The following is an 18,511-nucleotide window of genomic DNA, read 5'->3' as shown; positions in this document are numbered from 1 at the left end:
ATGACGTCGGCGCGTGTGCGGGAAATTCAAATTGCAACTCATTCATTCATTTTGTATTGGATTCAATACAAACTCCTGTATTGAATCCAATACAAAATAATTCAAATAAATACAGTGTGTAATTGGTAAATTCAAACTGTCATTTTGTATTGGATTGAATACAAACTCCTGTATCCAATCCAATACAAAAAAATAAAAAAATAAATAAAATAAAAGTAAATAACTTGGAAATTCAAATTCTTATTTTGTATTGGATTGGATACAAACTCCCGTATCCAATCAAATACAAAATAATTCAAAACAAACCCCAATAAATACAGAATCAAAGTTTTAAAAATTGCCACTTATTCCCTGGATGGCTAGTGTGTAACACTGTGTCTCATCTTACCTTTGCTGATCTTCGCCTAATTTTGACCATTTGCTGCCTGCTTTGACCTCTGCCTGGACTCCGACATCTCTGCCTGCCGCCTGCCCTGACCTCTGCCTGGACTCTGACATCTCCGCCTGCTTTGACCTCTGCTTGGACTCTGACATCTCTGCCTGGACCTGGACATCACCACCTGCCTGACCCCTGCCATGGCTTCAAGCTTTGTTTATGTAGTCATGTTTAAGCTGATTTTTGTGTTTTTCCTTTAATTTTATTAAAAGTTATTTTTTTTTTTAAATGATTGTGTGTTTCAAACATTTTTTATATTCATAATATCTACTAGAACCCCTGTTCGGACATATTTCTGTAAGTTACAGGTCTACAATTTAAAAAAAAAATTTCATGAAAAACAGTGGATCACTTTTGGTACAGAAATCTAGACCTCAGTGTAACGCTCAGGAGGTTAAAATATGGTGATTAATATTGTGATACATTTTTACTTTAAACATGTGTTCATACATTGGGTCTTATTTATTAAGGATCGCTAAAACTGGAGAGGATACAATTTCCAGTGAAGCTGGTTGATCCAGCAAACCTGGAATGGGTTTCTTCAAAGTCATTTGCTATTTGTTAGCAAATGTTTTCAGTCCTGGAACAGATCCACTCCAGGTTTGCTGGATCACCCAGCTTCACTAATGAAAGTGTATCCTTTTCAGCCTTTGAGAGCTTTAATAAATCAAGGCCATTGGGCCTGATTAATTAAAGTTCTCCAAAGCTGGAGAAGTTACACTTTCATCAGTGAACGTAGGTAATCCAGTAAACCTGGAATGGATTTCTTAAAAATCATTTGCAATTTGTTAGCAAATGTTTTCAATCCTGGACTAGATCAATTCCATGTTTGCTGGATCACCAGGCTCACTGATGAAAGCGTATCTTCTCCAGTCTTTGGGAGCTTTATTAAATCAAGTCCATTATGTTACGCTGTGTTACAAAATAAAATTTCCTTGTAGTATATACACAACTTGAAAAACTTTAAAACCCGTGTTCAAATTTAATTTTATTTAATTTTTTTTTCAACAGGTGTTTTTCATCTGTGTGTTTTACCTTCTAAAAACTCATTTTTGAGCACCAGAGTTAATTTGCCTGCAATATTTTCAGCATCATTTGTTTATTCTGCATTTTAGTTAATGTTTCATATGTATACTGGGTAGGTTTACTATAAAACATAATTTGGTACACACATTACCCCCAACCCCCCCTTCCATATCATTTTGCAAGCAAGGAAAACTTGTTCTCCCCTCTTTCGCACTTCAAAAAGAAATGCATTTGAGAGTCTACTGTTTTCATGCTGCATTTCTTCCTGCCTCTCAAGATTATTAAGATTTATATAGTGCCATGTTGCAATTATTTCCTAATTTTTTTACACTATGAAAACACAGTGTTTATCAATGTTTCATTATGAATTTGATTAAGAATGACAGCGTAGGAACTTGACTGAAGGAATTTAAATTCTGATCTCTGCTTCACCTACTAAGCTTGTGTGCTTCCAAATCTTGTTGTCCTCTAACTCCCAATGCTTCCAAATGGTCTTATACATAGAAAACTATGGAAAGTGGCCATTTGCAAAGAAGATCTACACCCTCCCACTGGAAGGCGATTATTGGACAGACATCCATTTATTAACTAATTAAACACTTCCTATTCTGCTATTACCAGGTAGAGATAACCATTAATGGAGTATTGGGTGATAATTTAAAGCAAATATGCTTTTTCAATGCAAAGTTTACAAAAGCTTTCCTATCTTTTTCATTGCACAGAATATTTCTGACTTCAGCTTGCAGACCATTTATAGTTAATTTTACCTAGTTGTGCATAATTCAAACCTCTCTTTTCTGAAAATTTGTAGCTATGGTTACAATTTTCTGCACACAATGACAGGTGCTAACATGTACACTGTTGAAAGAGGAGATGCATTTTTGTATGTATAAATATGTAGATCTCCTTTTTCATTGATCTGTAACAAAGGCGATTACTTTGTGAAATCGTGCCCCATATTTTTTTTTAAATATACATAATGCGAAGTGTTTTGGATTTACAGAATGGATGGGGAGAGGGTGGTCTGTCTTATCAAAAGTATGTTTTTTTGACACCGAAAATGTCAGAAGTACATTAAAAAGTCCTGTCTTCAGCTTTCTATGTATGCTTGCAGCCACTGTGACCACTAGTTTTTCTAGTTATTTTTCCTAGTCAGGCCCCAGACTATTGCTCAAATTTTGTAAAATCCTATAATTTTACATAGTTTTTTTTTATTCCTTTACCTTTTTGAAACCTAGAGCTTCTATGGGCATTGGGCTTGTGTCAATATAATTAGTTTGAGATGTTTGTGAGATCATTCTTTATTCTTTGAATGTTGCATTTGACCTGCTGCAGATCTTATGTAAATGATGAAGGATAAAAGCCCTTTCACACAGGCTCCTAAATTTGTATAGTGGGATTAATTAGTTGTTTTCATACTTAATAAATGCTTATTGATAGGATATCACCAGAAACCACTTACATATTTACGTGCAAATTACACACTTTGGTGTGCAAAAAATTATAAGTGGCAACCCATGAAAGAAAATCAAAGTACAGTATTACTAGTCAACTAGGCAAACAAATTTAGGGCATTCAAAAAATTGAGCTGGGGGCTTTAAGATCGGTAAAGGAAAAGGTCAGGTAAGAAGGCATAGCAGTAATGAAATGCACCTTGTATGGATTGCTAACTGGTGATAAGCACCAGAGGAGAGGACCCTGCCCAAAAGATAACTCAAAATTCAGCCTACCAGGGCATGCACAGCCATTCTCAAACACATAAAATATCTAACTTCATGAAAAGAAATGGTAGATTGACTAAGGGAAAGATGTATTTTTGTAAATATATATGTGTGTATATATATATATATATATATATATATATTTATATATAAATATATATATATATATATATATATATATTGATATATATACACACTATGGTTTGGGTTAACTTGGGTTTGGGGTAAACATTTTTTTAGCACAGTTATTCTTTTTTTCCCAAAGTTTCTTATTTTTTTTTATAATTTACTGTATCCTAATATGGCATTATGTTGTAAGAATTTATTGCTGTGTGCATACAGTTTGCCAAGAAACTGAAATTTAATGGAGATAATCACATCTTTTCTAGCCAAAGCTTCATTACATCCCTATAATTTCCATGTCTAAATGTATACTTTTAATTGCAGTTGTTTTCTTTGCTTACGTCTAATAGCCTTTGACCATTTAGTATTAAAATGACTCCGAACAGACGACTCAGTAACCTCTTACAGTAGATGACTTGCAAACAATAAAAAAGAAGACGGACATGTTTCAGTGTACATATTCCAGTACAGGATAGAACCAACAAACTTTGTAGCTTGTTTTTACGTCTCTATTTTTTTCTACACAGTTTACCATATTGCTATCTTTTATAATACTGCTTTCTGTATTATATTGCTGATAATACTTTCAGCCATGGTTGTCCTTGTACCAGAATGCTAAGCCACATACAGAACCTTCCTATTAGTTAGCAGAATTATATAGTAATTTACATTGAGCAGTCTTCTGACAACAGTTATAAATCACACGTGAGAGATCATTAACGGTGTCACCAGTCCGTAAAAATCATTATGTAGTAAATACACCTCACACAGCCTAGCAAAAAGAATACTATGTTCAAATGATTTATAAACATACAATGTTCTCTTTCTTCAATTTTAATGTGAAAAATACAGAACCAATACTCCTTTTGTATTTTGCAGCAGTGAACCTGCACAAATGGCAAAAATATGAGAGCGATTAAGCAATCAGATTCTTTTTTGTTTTACACTTAGAAAACGAGCCATTGCACTGCCTTTCCTGTAGTTTTAAAGAATGTCTCAATAATGTGCACATATTCACATAATTGCACATTTGGTGCGCAAAAATATGCTAGTGGTTTAGCTCTAGAGTGAAAGTAAATAAAGCAATGCAGGTGAATTATAGTTTGCATTGATTTTATGAAAATCTCTATCCACTCATGTAACATCTGGTAAATATTATTAAATATTAAAGGTTTTCCGCATACTTTACAGTCATAGCGGACACATAACAAATCATGACAGCATCTGCACTTGCTGTGTAAAGTAGGGGAATTTCCAAAGTGAGCTTCAGCTCTAAGTCCCAACCTCTCCTATTCAACTGAAGATCTGTGGCTGCATCAGTGTGCAAATCTTTTTACCCTTGGTGTGGTTTGGACACCAGGTAGCTGGCAGTTGGACACTGAAATGAACCGAAGGATATATACACTGATCTGCAAAATCATTGAAACTATCTGTCTAAAACTATGTAGCTCCCCCATTGTGCCACCAATACAGCTCTGACCTCTACACACATGGCTTTTTCCATAAGAGTTCTAAAGATGCCCTTTGGTTTCTAGTGTCAAGACAATAGCAGCAGATGATTTTCCCTGCCAGTATCTTCTACAGTAGCTCTTTGTACATAGTAATCTAAGTAATCTCTTTTTCATCATTTCATATTGCAATATTAAATCATTTTAATTTGCAACCTATCATACAAAAGTAACTTTTGAGTTCACAATTGCACACAGCAATTTTTATTTTTCTGAGTCTACCTTGTAGTAAAGTTCTTTTTTATTACTAGTTAATCCTGGCAGTACCGCCTTTGATTTTCTATTTGCTTCTGTTCACTGCAGCCTTGTCATCCCATGGACAGGGTAGCCTAAAACCGTATGCAACCATGGCCACCTATTGACAATGCATGTAATGTCTGAAGTATGAAGGATCCACTGGGGTGATGTACAAACACCTGCTAACCTCCCATCAAATCCACCTCTGAAATGCTTCCATAAGAGCCAATATTTTTTATATGTCGTGGAAAGCAATTTTAAACCCCCCCCCCCCCCCCCATCTTTAGCAGGTTTCTGAATACTTCAGCAAAATCGATTTAATGTGTATTTGGGTATTCATGTATACCAATCCTAACTAGTGTTGACAAAATGAAAATACACAATACCACTTATTGTATGTTTCTGAACAGTGTAAAACAATACAGATTCAGTGGAATGGAATTTCCGTCTCTATTGAATATAGATAAAGCAATATCCAATGCTTGTTTTTACAGCTGGTTTGTTAAATGAGATTACATACATCTCTTCATATATAAGGATAAATTACCTTTCTTCCTTTTTCTAAAAACAAATGAATACAGCTAAGATTGTTGAACATACAACTTAAGGCAATGACTCATCTTTGAAAATGCAGTAATCATGTATACAAGTTCTTAACCTTGAAGTTGTAAATCACCATTTTTCATTCCTCAATGAAAAACAGACATTTAGAAATTTAGCCTGTAATGCATCAATTTATTTTGCTGCTTTTAGTATTTTAGGAGTGAGATGTGGCTACGGGGTCTAGTGGATTGAGACATTACTTACATACCTAGATTTTTGTATCCTACCTGATTTACAATGGCTCCTAAATGATAAAATGTTGATACTTTTTTACATTTTTATTGCAGTTTAACAAATATACAGTGAATGGTTCAGGAAAGGTTTTCAAAAGTATAGACAACAAACCAAGGATCTAGGACAAAAAGAACAACTATATTGCATGTTTTTTGGCAATTAAATTATCACCCACATGCAAGAACAGAAAAAAATGAGAAAAGGGAAAAAAAATCAAGAATTTACAAGTTTCACCAATCAATTGGCAAGGGGAGATTGGAGGGTCTTCACAAAGTCTTCTCTGTTCAGGAAGAGTTTTTCAATGGGGTAAAGGGTGTATATGATTAGGAGTGAAATGGGAAGGCATGACTCAAAGGGTTAATGTTTTCACTATACAAAGTGTAGAATACAAAAAATTTTCCCCAAACTGAGCTTATAATGCAGTAAGGGAATTAGGTAGGGTTAAAAGTAATGAGCTGAGTGAGTGTTTCTACATTTAAAGTAGACTTTTGTGAAAATTATATTTTTATATGTTGTCCTCTGAAAAAAAAATTGAGAATATAGTTCCATACAAGTAAAGAGATATAATCCCCTCACCAGCAACTGGTGTTACCTACTTCTCCTTCGTTATGATGCAGGTCAGGTGCCTATGCTCTTTGCCATGTTTCCTGCTTTTAAAGTCTCTAGGCCTGATTCGAAGCTCTCCAAGACTGAAAAGGATAGACTATTGTGGGAGAACCTGGCGATCCAGCAAACCTGGAATGGATCTGGTCCAGAATTAAAAATGCTTGCCAATTAATAGCAAATTATTTTTAAGAGATACATTTCAGGATTGCCTGATCACCTTGGTTGACCCATGAAAGTCTATCTTCTCCAGTCTTGTAGAGCTTTAATAAATTAGGCCCTATGGCATTACACAACTTTTAGTTAAGGTTAAGAGAATGGAAATGCAGTGCATGGCAGGAGACAAAGATATCTTACACTCCCAGAGATCTTTGAATTCCAAAAATATTAATGTTTGGAGTATTGGAACAGAGAAGGGGTGCCAGAGGTTATACATACACACACACACACACACACACACATATATATATATATATATATATATATATATATATATATATATATATATATATAATGTTCACTTTAAAAAAACAGAAGCCAGCCTGCTGTCTCCTTCCATTACCCTATGATCTCTAGTATGCAAAGAGTAACCAGCTTCCTACATGCTTCATTGGCCCTGTCCACCCCTGTTGGTTAAAAATACCACCCATCATAGTGATCTGTAATTAGTCATGTGAGAGGTGGTAGACTAAATCTAGTGGAAAAAAGCTGTGAAGAGCATAGAACACTAAGTTCCTGTTTAAACTCTGGGGAAGCTTATACTTTCTGCTTGTGTGGGGTCCACATGTGACACCATACACTTTAACTCACAGTTTTTACTTGGTCTCCTATTTATGTGGTCTCCTATATCTATATTCCACAGACCTGGCAGTGCTATTAGAACCTTTATTATTCTGTAAAAAAACACTCCCTTGTTGAAGTGCTTATATAACCAAAAAACTTGTTTTAGGGTACTTTTGCATGCTAGGGATTATATACCAGCCCAGGTTTTTAACTCCAACCTTAGCAGAGCAGTGCCGGATTTAAAAGCGTGTTTATTGTAGGAATACTTTTATTGATTATTTATTAAATGTGCTTGTTTACCAGCCTGTATCCACAGAAAGTTACTAATGGACTCAGCTGTTTCTGCTGAGCATTTAATGTCTTACTAAATTAGCGATGATAAAATCCACCTGCTCTGTAACTTTTAAAATTTTTGCAAGTTTATACCAGGATACTTATTCGTATATATCTTTTACTTAGAAAAAAAGGCTAGTTACAACAATACTTCTGTAAACAAAAGTGTCTGCATCAAGAATTTTATTTTTATTGCCTTTTGGAGGGACTCCAATCAGAACAAGTAAAGCCTATGTTATAACTGACCACTTCCTCGCCCTTGATTTCATTGGTGTCCCACATGATCATAACTGCATTACACTGAAGAATTCCCCTTTTCTGAACATATTTCCTTAACTATTATGTTGTTCTATCTGTCTGATTTATTTCTAAAAGCACCAGCAGATATCTCCAGCCTGTTATTCCTTGAGGGTAGGTTTACTTATACTTTTTCCCCAACATAAAAACAGAGTATTGTGAATTGTCAAACTCTGTGGTAGACAGCAAGTCTTAATGGGGTCTTACATTTTCCCTCATACAAATCACACTTTTTTTTTAGGGGACAGGGTTTGGGAAAGAGATCTTGACACTTAACATTTTAACTTAACCCCTCCTTCTTAAGCTACGTACACACTTCCAATTATTATCGTTGGTAAACGAACGATCCTGCACGATATCTGCGAACGATCGTATAGCACCGATCCTGTACATACATGTAGATATTGTACACACAATAGATGCGATCGTTTGAACGATACAGGAAGTTACGTGCACCACAGGAACGTTCGTTCATCACGCATGCTCAGACCATGGACGATCAATGAACGATCGTACACACGAACGATGGTCAACGATCGTCGTCCAATCCGATCCGCTGGTCCGGTCGTTCATTTCCGACGACTTTCCTCGTTCGTCGGCGTCGTTGGTTACTTTTTTTACGAACGATTTTTGCCCAATCGATCGTTCGTCGTTCATTTTGAACGATAAAAATTGGAAGTGTGTACGCAGCTTTAGCCTGTGGTATCACAGATCCACAGACCAAACCAGGGCATGTTCACCCATCTCTACTTGTGGGCTTTGTCCAGAACTTAAGTATGTTACATGGTAATATAGTGTTGTGTCCCTCCTATCAGAGGGAAGTGCAATCTACCTATTTTTTACTGTTGTGCTTTTAAATATTGGATTTTGTAGCAATATGTTACAGCTGTATGCTTTATCAGTACAACTGTATTGATTAATCTGTTTTATTTCCTGACATCCCTGTTGAATTTGAATATAAAACATTTATATTGTACAATTAAAATGCATGTAAAGTATGATATTGTAGATAGATAATGGTTAAGACCTCGCCTATTCCTCATTTTTTTTCTGTGTGCCCTCGGGGAAATTATCCAGGAAAACAGTAGAGGGGAAAATCTCTTAGAAGGTTGTCACCCCCAATGGAAGGTTTCCCCCTCACTTCTGTTTCTGTATTGAGTTTAAAATTTTAGGTTTCCTATCACTTTCTGTACTGTCGGCTATCATCATGATAAGGACAAATAGAATGGGGACTCAAACAGAATGTTAAAATCCAGAGGTTTTAACAAGTTATTCTATTTAGGTTTCTCAGTTACAAGTGTCCTGTATTCCTTAAATAAAGAAATTGTTGGTAATTATACAGCATAAACTTAAAGGATCCCCAAGAATGATTCCGAATATGTATGTTTGCCACCTCCCTATAAAATTGTTGCTAATTTTTAAAAACTTGAGCAAACTAAGACATTTGTCCAAACGCCATCTTTCCGACGCTTCGGTACATAACGGTTATTGTGTTCCAGTTTTCTGTACTATAGTTTGTGTAGCCAATTCTCAATATGTTCCATTGTGAAGGATGTGGGGAAGTGTAAGATTAATAATTAAAATTTCAGAGAGACATCATGCCTATCATGTATGCATGTCTGAAAGGTGAAGGGGTAATGCAGCATACATTTTGTATTAATTAACATCCTCAGATAATTCAAAAACATTTTAGAATCTCATATGGATAGGAATTAAAAGCTGCATTGCTTTCTATTCTGCTTTAGATTGAATATAGATTGACAGTCTTCTTAGGAACTGTATTCGTGATATCTGAATGCAGACATTGAGCTGGCAGCATAAGAGTTATAGTAGTGCTATTTGGAGCAGTTAATTACTTGCCTGGATAACTGCCTCTGCTTGCTGTATGTAGATTTAGGTGTGTGTGTGTATATATATGTGTAAGAGACAAAGGAGAGGGGGAGTGGAGAAGAGGCTGGATTTCATTTTTTTCTAACTTACTGCTAGTGACGTGAGATATGCCTGGAACGATCAGGCAGAATGAAAACAGTAGATTTGAAGATGCTGGCACAAGCAGCCTGGTGCATCTTAACCAAATGCTGATCAGCTCTGCATTGCAAGCTGTCCAAGTAGTGTTCTTTAAAAGGGGGTCATCAGTTGTAAGCAGTTTGCAGAGGAGAAAATAGTGCCTTTTTGCACCTCTTATTATCCTTGGTTCACTGCACCTGTTCTCTTCAATTGCAAACTGCACCTTTGGAAATGATTGGAGTTAACAGCGTCCAAAGCGCCAGCAAGGTGCGGGTGAGAGCCACAGGCTCTGTGAAATATGCCCGGGAGGAATCAGCCCGCCGCCAATCTCACAGGTCAAAATCTCTCAAAATCTCCCATTCTTCTGAATTTTCAAGTGGGCACGTCAAAGAGACCAAGGTATTGTAACTTGTCTGCAGGCATTACATTATTATATATATATATATATGTATATATATATTTTTTTTTTCCTACATTTATTGGATAATTTTTTTTAGATGTTTTTTTTTTATGTATTATAAAGCAAATTGTTTTCTGTTATTGCAATGTACAACCAGGTTTGTTTTAATTTTTCATCATCTTTCTATGTTAGAATTATCTGAATGAAAAAAATCTTTTGCTTTCTCCCCACGTTTGTCCATTGTGCTGGTGTAAGAGTCTACAGATTTTGTGTCTGTGTGTGTTGTCTCCCCAAAGCCTGATCTATTAGTTTTACTAGAGATTTACTAATTAGTAGAGGTCACAGCTTTGGGCAGATAATTATGGTACATTGTTGACATCAGCAGAAAAAAATTCCCTAGAAGAAATGAAAAAATGAAAAGGAGATTTGGTAATAGTCATGAAGACACATAGCACTGCAGGGGGATGGATGGGGGCTCTCCTCTGTGTGTAGATGCTGCATGTGTAGACAGAATGCTGAATCTTTATTTCAAAGGGTGTTTGAACAGTCTCCAATCTGTTCTGGTTACGACTGCACACACAGAATAATTGCTGGTCATGTTAACAAGCAAGAATACTGGTCTAATTAGGATTTCCTAGCAATCCAGAGGCATGTATTAGGGAATAAAGAAATGACTTAAATATTGAGGAATATAATGCCAATAACGGGTGTTTTTGCATGCAAACCAGACTCCTCCCTACAGTTTGATTAATTACTATACCTGTATATATTAAGCTTTAAAATTAGGTAAACCTGAATAGACACAGTAAATATGTTATTCAAAATCATATCAATTATTTTTTTATAATATATTATTATTTTACAGATTTCAGTTTATTTTTTTGTAAATTGGTTGCAGAATTATATTGCATCTAACACAGATGCCGTTAACATAATCCTTGTGCCATGTCATCATGCTCAGGCAAAGGTATTATTATAATGAATATGTTTTAACATATAATACTTTGACCTACCTAATCTTAGGTTGCTATCTTTGTTGAACATGTTTTCGGTAAGATCAGCAGTGCCCCCTTTTTTTTAGCCTCCATTGAATTTAAATGGCCATTGGGCACAGTGCAGTTTTGGCATTAAGTTAAAAACATTAGCATCACTGAATCATAAAGTCTTATTGTTGCTTTCTTCTGGCAACCACATGGCTCTGTGTGTCACATGGCAAAATAGAAACAGCTCTTGAATGTGGACATATGACACAGAAGACGTTGCTCTTCCTATTCTATCTATATTGTTAACAAGATTTTCACATTGTTTTTGTGTACTAGACAGTTGATTGTCGTATCTCAAGGGTTTATCTAGTAACTTACAATTTAAATGAATATGCTGTTTTTTGAGTCATGTAATTGTGTTTATTTAATGAGGGGAGATGTAATGTGTAGTGTAGTAACATGTTGCAACCAATCAGGAATACTTTTTTAGGCTGCTGAATGTTGGCATCTCATTGGTTGCTGTTGTTTTTTTGTACTTTGTGCATCATCACTTCTCTTAGAGCTGCCATAAAAAAGAATTCTCTTTTACATTAAAGTTTGCACTACTTAACACCCAATTAGAATTATTTTATCTAAGCACAAATTTAAAAATATTTTATTTAAGAGCATTGACTCAATTGACAGCTGCCTTAACATGATTCTTCGTAGTGAAAACTCCAATAATTGTCATGCTTATGTGCAGGGATGTTCTTTGTTTCTGTGTTATTCTGCTGCCACAGGTGGCAAACAAACAATGCCCTTTCTATCCTTTACTCTGTCTGTTGTGTTTCATTATATGTTGGTTACTCCGAGAAGGAAACTATTAAATCCTTGGATTAGCAGAACATGATCACCTAGCAATGTAGAATAGGATCACATGGACCTTGCTGTCCAAAAGATTAAAAAAAAATAGATAAAAATATAATTTGTAAAACAAAGGAGGATTCTGCTCCTTTTCATTCAGTGGCTGATAGATTGAAGCCTTACCATTTCACTGGCACTAATTAGTTTTTCCTGAGATGCCTATTTTAAATGTAATAGCATATATAATGTATAATAGGACCTCATTTCCTTTCATATTGTAATAGGAATGTTGTAAGTCTTCATTACTACTAAGCCAGTCAGTAAAAATTTTTATTAGCCAATGCATTTTGCAGGTGAAAGTACAAGATATGTAAATCTTGATAAAAATCAAGATTTATTAAGACCTTGAAACACAAGTTCTTTTTGCAAATCAAAAGTGAGGAAAAACTTTAAGGTGCAAGCCAAAACACACGTATTACGTGAGGGGTCCACAACATTCAATGATAATGCACAGTAAGGCGTAGTAAAGTAAAGCAACAAATGTTTTTACCAGGTTCTGTGTTGTACTGCAGTAAAACCATCTCTATCCCTAATATAAGTACAGTTCACAGCAGTCTAGTTCACTCTATGAAGTAGACAAAAAACTAGATAAAGATTTAACAGCTTGTGTACAGAGGTTTATTCTGGTGCACCCTCTCATTTAATTTCCCTCCATCTTCTGCAGACTCCCTGTCCTGCTATAGAAGCATTTTGCATCATATGACCTCTATTATTTGCCAGCATGCCGTAGAAAATCTCATTGACTGTTCACAATATTTAGAGTGTAGAAAGTATGGAATATCTTTCCTATGTGTTTCATTCAGGATATTTCTAGGATTCCTAACTGTAAAGAAAATAAAAGCCATACATTACAGTAGTTTTACTTTTGTTAATAAAGTCAATAGTGCAGATGACCCGGCCGACAGGAAGGTCATTTTATTTAGGTAAATTAGTTCTTTTGGAATACATTAAATTTCTGGTTTAAAGACCTATATCTGTTTTTTTAATTTAATGAAAAGTGAGGGGGTCAGTCACCATGTCCTCTCACACAGCTTATTTAAATATATACAAAATGTGTGAAACTAGAAGGGATTGTTTTATCTATTGGATAGTATAAATTGTAGATTTTGTATAAGAAAAACAAATAAGAGATTCTTGTCCCAGCTGGAGGTGACAGACTGTAAAATTCTACATTTGGTTCTGTGCCCAACGCATGTAATAGAGCTAAGGATTTATTGCTTGCTGCACAGTAAAAATGTTGATATGGAATACATAGGCCTATTGGGTTTTCATTTATTTCTATTATGGGGTGTGATGGTCAGGACATATTAAGTGCAACTAAACCTAAAAATAAAAAAATTACAAGAAGGTGAGCTTAATCCACATCCTAAATCTCTTCTAGAAAAGATTAAATTTACCTGCCTGTTCAAAATCTTATGTAGAATGTACATCTAGTTGCACATGGGCAGCTCAGTGTACAATCACTGCGTACCTTGTTGCCAGGAATAATTGAACGTCATTCAGGTCTAACTAATCAAGATGGCAGAAGCTCCCTAACCGGAGCTAGAAGGTGTATGGAGAGATGAGTAAAATTCCACTTTAATGGGTCCATTGCTTGCAATCTTTGAGTAGATATATGAGAAGAGATGAACATATAATTTTCAATAGATTAGGAGACTAGTGACTCAACATAGTGGACCTAATTTATGAAGCTGGATAAGAAAACTTATGGGAAGAACCTGGGTGATCCAGCAAACCTGGAATAGACTTTTTATTATTATTATTATTGTACAGTATTTATATAGTGCCATCATATTACGCAGAGCTGTACAAAGTCCATAGTCGTGTCATTAACTGTCCCTCAAAGGAGCTCACAATCTAATGTCCCTACCATAATCATATGTCATTAATGTAGTCTAAGGTGAATTTTTTAGGGGGAAGCCAATTAACCTAACTGCATATTTTTGGGATGTGGGAGGAAACCGGAGTACCCGGAGGAAACCAACGCAGACACGGGGAGAACCTGCAAACTCCATGCAGATAGTGTCCTGGCTGGGATTCAAACCTAGGACCTAGCGCTGCAAAGGCCGCAGTACTAACCCCTGAGCCACCGTGCTGCTTTATGACTTGGTCTAGGATTGAAAACATTTGCCAAAAAATTATTTTTAAGAAACCAATACCAAGTTTGCAGGATCACCCAGGTTCTTCCATAATCTGATCTAAATCTTATCTGATCTGAATGTTTTAGTCAACTCTTCAACTTCAGAAGGGGCTTTAATATGTCCCAGCCCTTTAATATAAAATTACCAGCAGGCACTTGTAGTTGTGGTTTAGCAGCTGTACTCCCCTTTCCATTTTTTTTTGTTATTTCCTTTAATTTAATGGTTCTCCATTAATATATTTATTTTAGGCTAGGTTTATCCCTCACCCTTGTTATTCCAACAAGACCGTAATCCAGAGAGCATACACTTCTGGTGCGCATGCCTGAGCACCATAGATGTATGCTCACACTACCCTCCCATATCAAGCCCTATGTCTTCCTTGGGGATTCCAGTGTTGACAGGCAAGTCATCTCCACCACATCTGGTCCCCCAAAAAGGTTATGGAGGTTTGGGGGGGGGGGGGTATTGTAGAAACAGTGTCCTTCCCCGAAGAGAATGAGTACATGGTTACTCTTTATCTATTTTCAATAAGTCTTAAATTGAAGTAAATAAGTAAATAAACACACTATAGTAAGTTCTTTTTTTTTTTTTAATTAAAAACACTGACAATAGTGATTTTTAAGAATAAACTTGTCTTAATTTTCTTGATGTAATCTTTTGTCAGTCAATGGAAAGGACCCATCAAATGACATTGTTAAGCTGTAGCACTCCTATAGCTAAATATCAAACCCATCTGGCTGCAGAAATACTGCAGGGAATCTGCAGGCATGATTTCAACAGATTCAGTGGAATCTGGGGACACATTTTCCGCATCCAGGTAAACCTGTCACTTTCATTTAGCTTGTTGAGTGAACTAAAAAAAAAAAAAAAAAAAAGACGTGCAGCTATAATTATTTAGCATTGCATGGATATTCTGTTACCAAGCCTTGCAAATAAAAAAATCAAACCCTTTGGAGGGTTTATTTGGCTATCTCCTTTTTTATTTTCAAGGTTCATATCTGAAATAGTATAATGAATGCTTGCTTGAATCATATCACTGTACAATCTGTAGGTAGTCGCCCATTTTTCAAAATGCAATCAGTTCAAGCAAATAAACCAACAATCAAATGAAGCCCTTAGAAAGGATCGTTTACATTTTCTTTTCAGTTTTCAGATCCCATCTGTTATATGCAGATATTTTGTGAAATTATTTTCCAAAGCTTTCTTAGACCGATTACCAGTCTGTTGGAAAAAAAACATTAAGATATAAATTCATTTAAATGCTGTATATTCTGGTGCCAGATCAAAAAGAAAAATGTGAATCTCAACCAAGAAATGTTTTTCAGCTTGCTTTTTCTAGAAGAAATCTTATCTGTGGCTACACAAAGACATGATTGCCAGATTTGTTAGTTAGGCCTGGTACCTGGGCATGCTCATTTGTGCTATTGTCATATATAAATATGCTATCTAATATTTATGCTAATAAATATATGTATGGGGTGTGTGTATGTGTATATATATATATATATATATATATATATATATATATATATATATATATGATAGCTACCAGCCCTTGGGTGTGGTGGTTGTATTGGTGTTATTTTCAGGGAATTTTCTTATCCACTAATGACTAATTACCTCTTCCCCAAATTAATGGAAATAGGAAAAAGGCTAACATGGTTGTAGTCCAGCCTGGGTGACAACTATAGTTCCTTCCATGTATACCATGTAGTATGTGTGGTCACCCAGGGACAGGAAGTGTGTAATTTGCTTGATTAGGTAAAATAAAGATGAAAATTATCTGAAAAAAAGAAAATGAATGTAGCCACCACATTAAGGAACTGGTAAATTGTAATATATATATTTTTTTGAGTTTAGATATTCTTTTAGCAACAGTCCGCCTAGTTAGCAGCTAGGCTATGCAACCTGTTTTTTTTTCCCCCACGCATCGTTTGCTTGTCAATTATACCTCACAGAAAGAAAATAAAACAATTCCATTACTCTGCATTTTGGGGTTATCATAAACATAACTTGAATATTGTAGTCACATTAGACTTAGGAATTCATGTATGTCATGATAATATGTAAAGTTTATGTATTTCAGGAAACCATTACCATAAGGGTATGTGGACATATATGAAAATATACGTTACAGTATCTCTGTAATAAAGATATGAAAAGGAACATGTGCAGTAGGATCAATTGCCATAAGATGTCACTGCAGGCCTCTGTATTGTCAGTAGATCTCCAGATTTTCACTATTATTTAGTTATCAGATGCAAACTGTTTTTTATTTATTACTAGGTAACTAACACTGTTAACTACATCTTTCCTTTAGTGGCAAGATTACTTTAGTAATAAGTTTTTCTGTGTAAGGTGTTAGTATATTTTTCATTTTCAGTAGTGTTAAATCCACCTAGATTAGCACTATTTTTCAGTCTGGTGAAATCCTTGTGTGATTAACTTTTCTTTTTCTTCTACATGAGGGTGCCATTAATATTTGTACTATATGATGATGACCTTGAAGGCGCACAGTATTGTTTAATGTGTCTATAACATAGTATGATAATGTTAAAATATAAAATGCCTTTTAGGAATATTGTTTTTTTATTTACTACCATCTGAATACCAATGGAAAGATAACCTCACATGTCTCTTACCATGAGTGTTAAATGTTATAATGACCAGCTTCTTTTTCCTATTCTTCATTCCCTACCTATAATAGGTAAAGTACAATAAAGGATTCATTATGCCATTCCTAACAAATACTAAACCCATGAATTTGCCTTTCCTGAGTAACCCAAATGCTCATTTGTTTTTACATGCTACTCCTTCAAGATTTCTGACCAAATTAGAAAGGTTTCAACAACTGTTGTACTGTCAATCTAGAAAGCTGGAAACAGGACTAGGTAAAACAGGTTCTGAATGACAAAATAAAGGCTTGTGCCGATAGCCATTCCCCCTTCAACATATTTTCACCTCAATGTAGTATAGGCAGTTATGGGCTACATAGAGTGGTAGACTTATATTTGGGATCAGTGTACCATCACTTCCACATCACCAAGATGGCTGCATTAAGTATACCTCACCAGGAACAACAGGCTTTTGTGGGACTTTACAAAACTGCTGCAACATATGATTTTCATATGGCAGGTTGCATACTTTAAAGTGTATGCCCAGGTACAATCCAGACTATACCCTAATACCCAGTAGCAATAACAGTGTTTCTTACACCCTCTGGCATCCCTATTAGGCTTCTAATGTCTTGCATAATGGATGGGGAAAGAGACAGAGGGTTGAGGTGTAGGCAGAATTCTGTAGTTCTGCAGATAGGGCTGACAAAGTTGGGATCAGTTAGGAGCAGCATTATAAGAAAAAAATCATGAGGAAGTGTCCACAACTAAGCAGCACCTCCGTATGCCGAACTCTACATGTGACATGACTTCTCTCTACTGCTCTACAGATACTGCGTTTTGAGATTACTAATCTATACCTACCTCTGTGACATCTCTAAAATGACAGTTTCAACCTATCCAAAATTGTGAACAAACGTTCTTCAAATCCCCTGAGGAAGCCTACAGGTGGAACGTCTGGGGATACGAGATGTTTCCCTTTTTTCTTCTTTACTACCTTAATAGGAATATCACTGTATAGTCTGTCAGTCACTTTTCCCATGATTTTATATATGGGAAAGACCAATTAAAATGGTGTGTTACTCCTATATGTAAAGTTATCTTTCAAATTATCCTTCACAATGTACTATTTCATTGCCGCACTAAAACCCTAGCTATTCTTGGTCTTTTTTCCTCAATTTATTTTATTTAGGGGAGTGGCCCATTATATTGTTGAGGAAACGTGATTAGCACCACTTTTAAACTATTTACAGAAAGAAGCTTAGTGGCTAACCTTTCCAGGGTTACCAAAAATTTGCAGCTTCCAACTACACTTAAGTCTGTACCCTATGAATAATTGCATTGTCATAAAATGGAGAGAAAGAGGGAGAGCGAGTACTGAAATTCAATGCAGTTAACTTGAATGAGAGCCTAATATAGTAAAAACAAAAAATGCATTAATAGTGTAATAAGGATTTGTTAAAATGACTACACATAAACAACACATTTTCTTCTAATTTACTTGGTGGCAGATAATATAATATGCTTTACAATATCTGGCAATTTAAAAAAAAAAATT

The 18,511-nt window shown here is 35.4% G+C and overlaps 1 protein-coding gene across 7 annotated transcripts in view; it reads left to right on the top strand.

Annotated features, from left to right (window-relative positions):
- The window catches only part of PSD3 (pleckstrin and Sec7 domain containing 3), a 275,704-nt gene that overhangs the window by 172,270 nt on the left and 84,923 nt on the right, over window positions 1-18,511 (top strand). Inside the window, exon 1 of one of the 7 annotated variants that reach the window (XM_072405276.1) lies at window positions 9,910-10,310. The exons of the other annotated variants lie outside the window; for them this stretch is intronic. Within the exon in view, the coding sequence (XP_072261377.1) occupies window positions 10,143-10,310 (168 nt within the window). The 5' untranslated portion in view covers window positions 9,910-10,142. Of the gene's footprint in view, window positions 1-9,909; window positions 10,311-18,511 lie in introns of those variants that run through there. 7 annotated transcript variants of the gene reach the window in all.

This window comes from Pyxicephalus adspersus, chromosome 3, assembly GCF_032062135.1.
Source record: "Pyxicephalus adspersus chromosome 3, UCB_Pads_2.0, whole genome shotgun sequence".
Classification (NCBI taxonomy): Eukaryota; Metazoa; Chordata; class Amphibia; order Anura; family Pyxicephalidae; genus Pyxicephalus; species Pyxicephalus adspersus.
The sequence above is the reverse complement of the archived record's forward strand: the minus strand, read 5'-3'. Positions and strand labels throughout refer to the sequence as shown.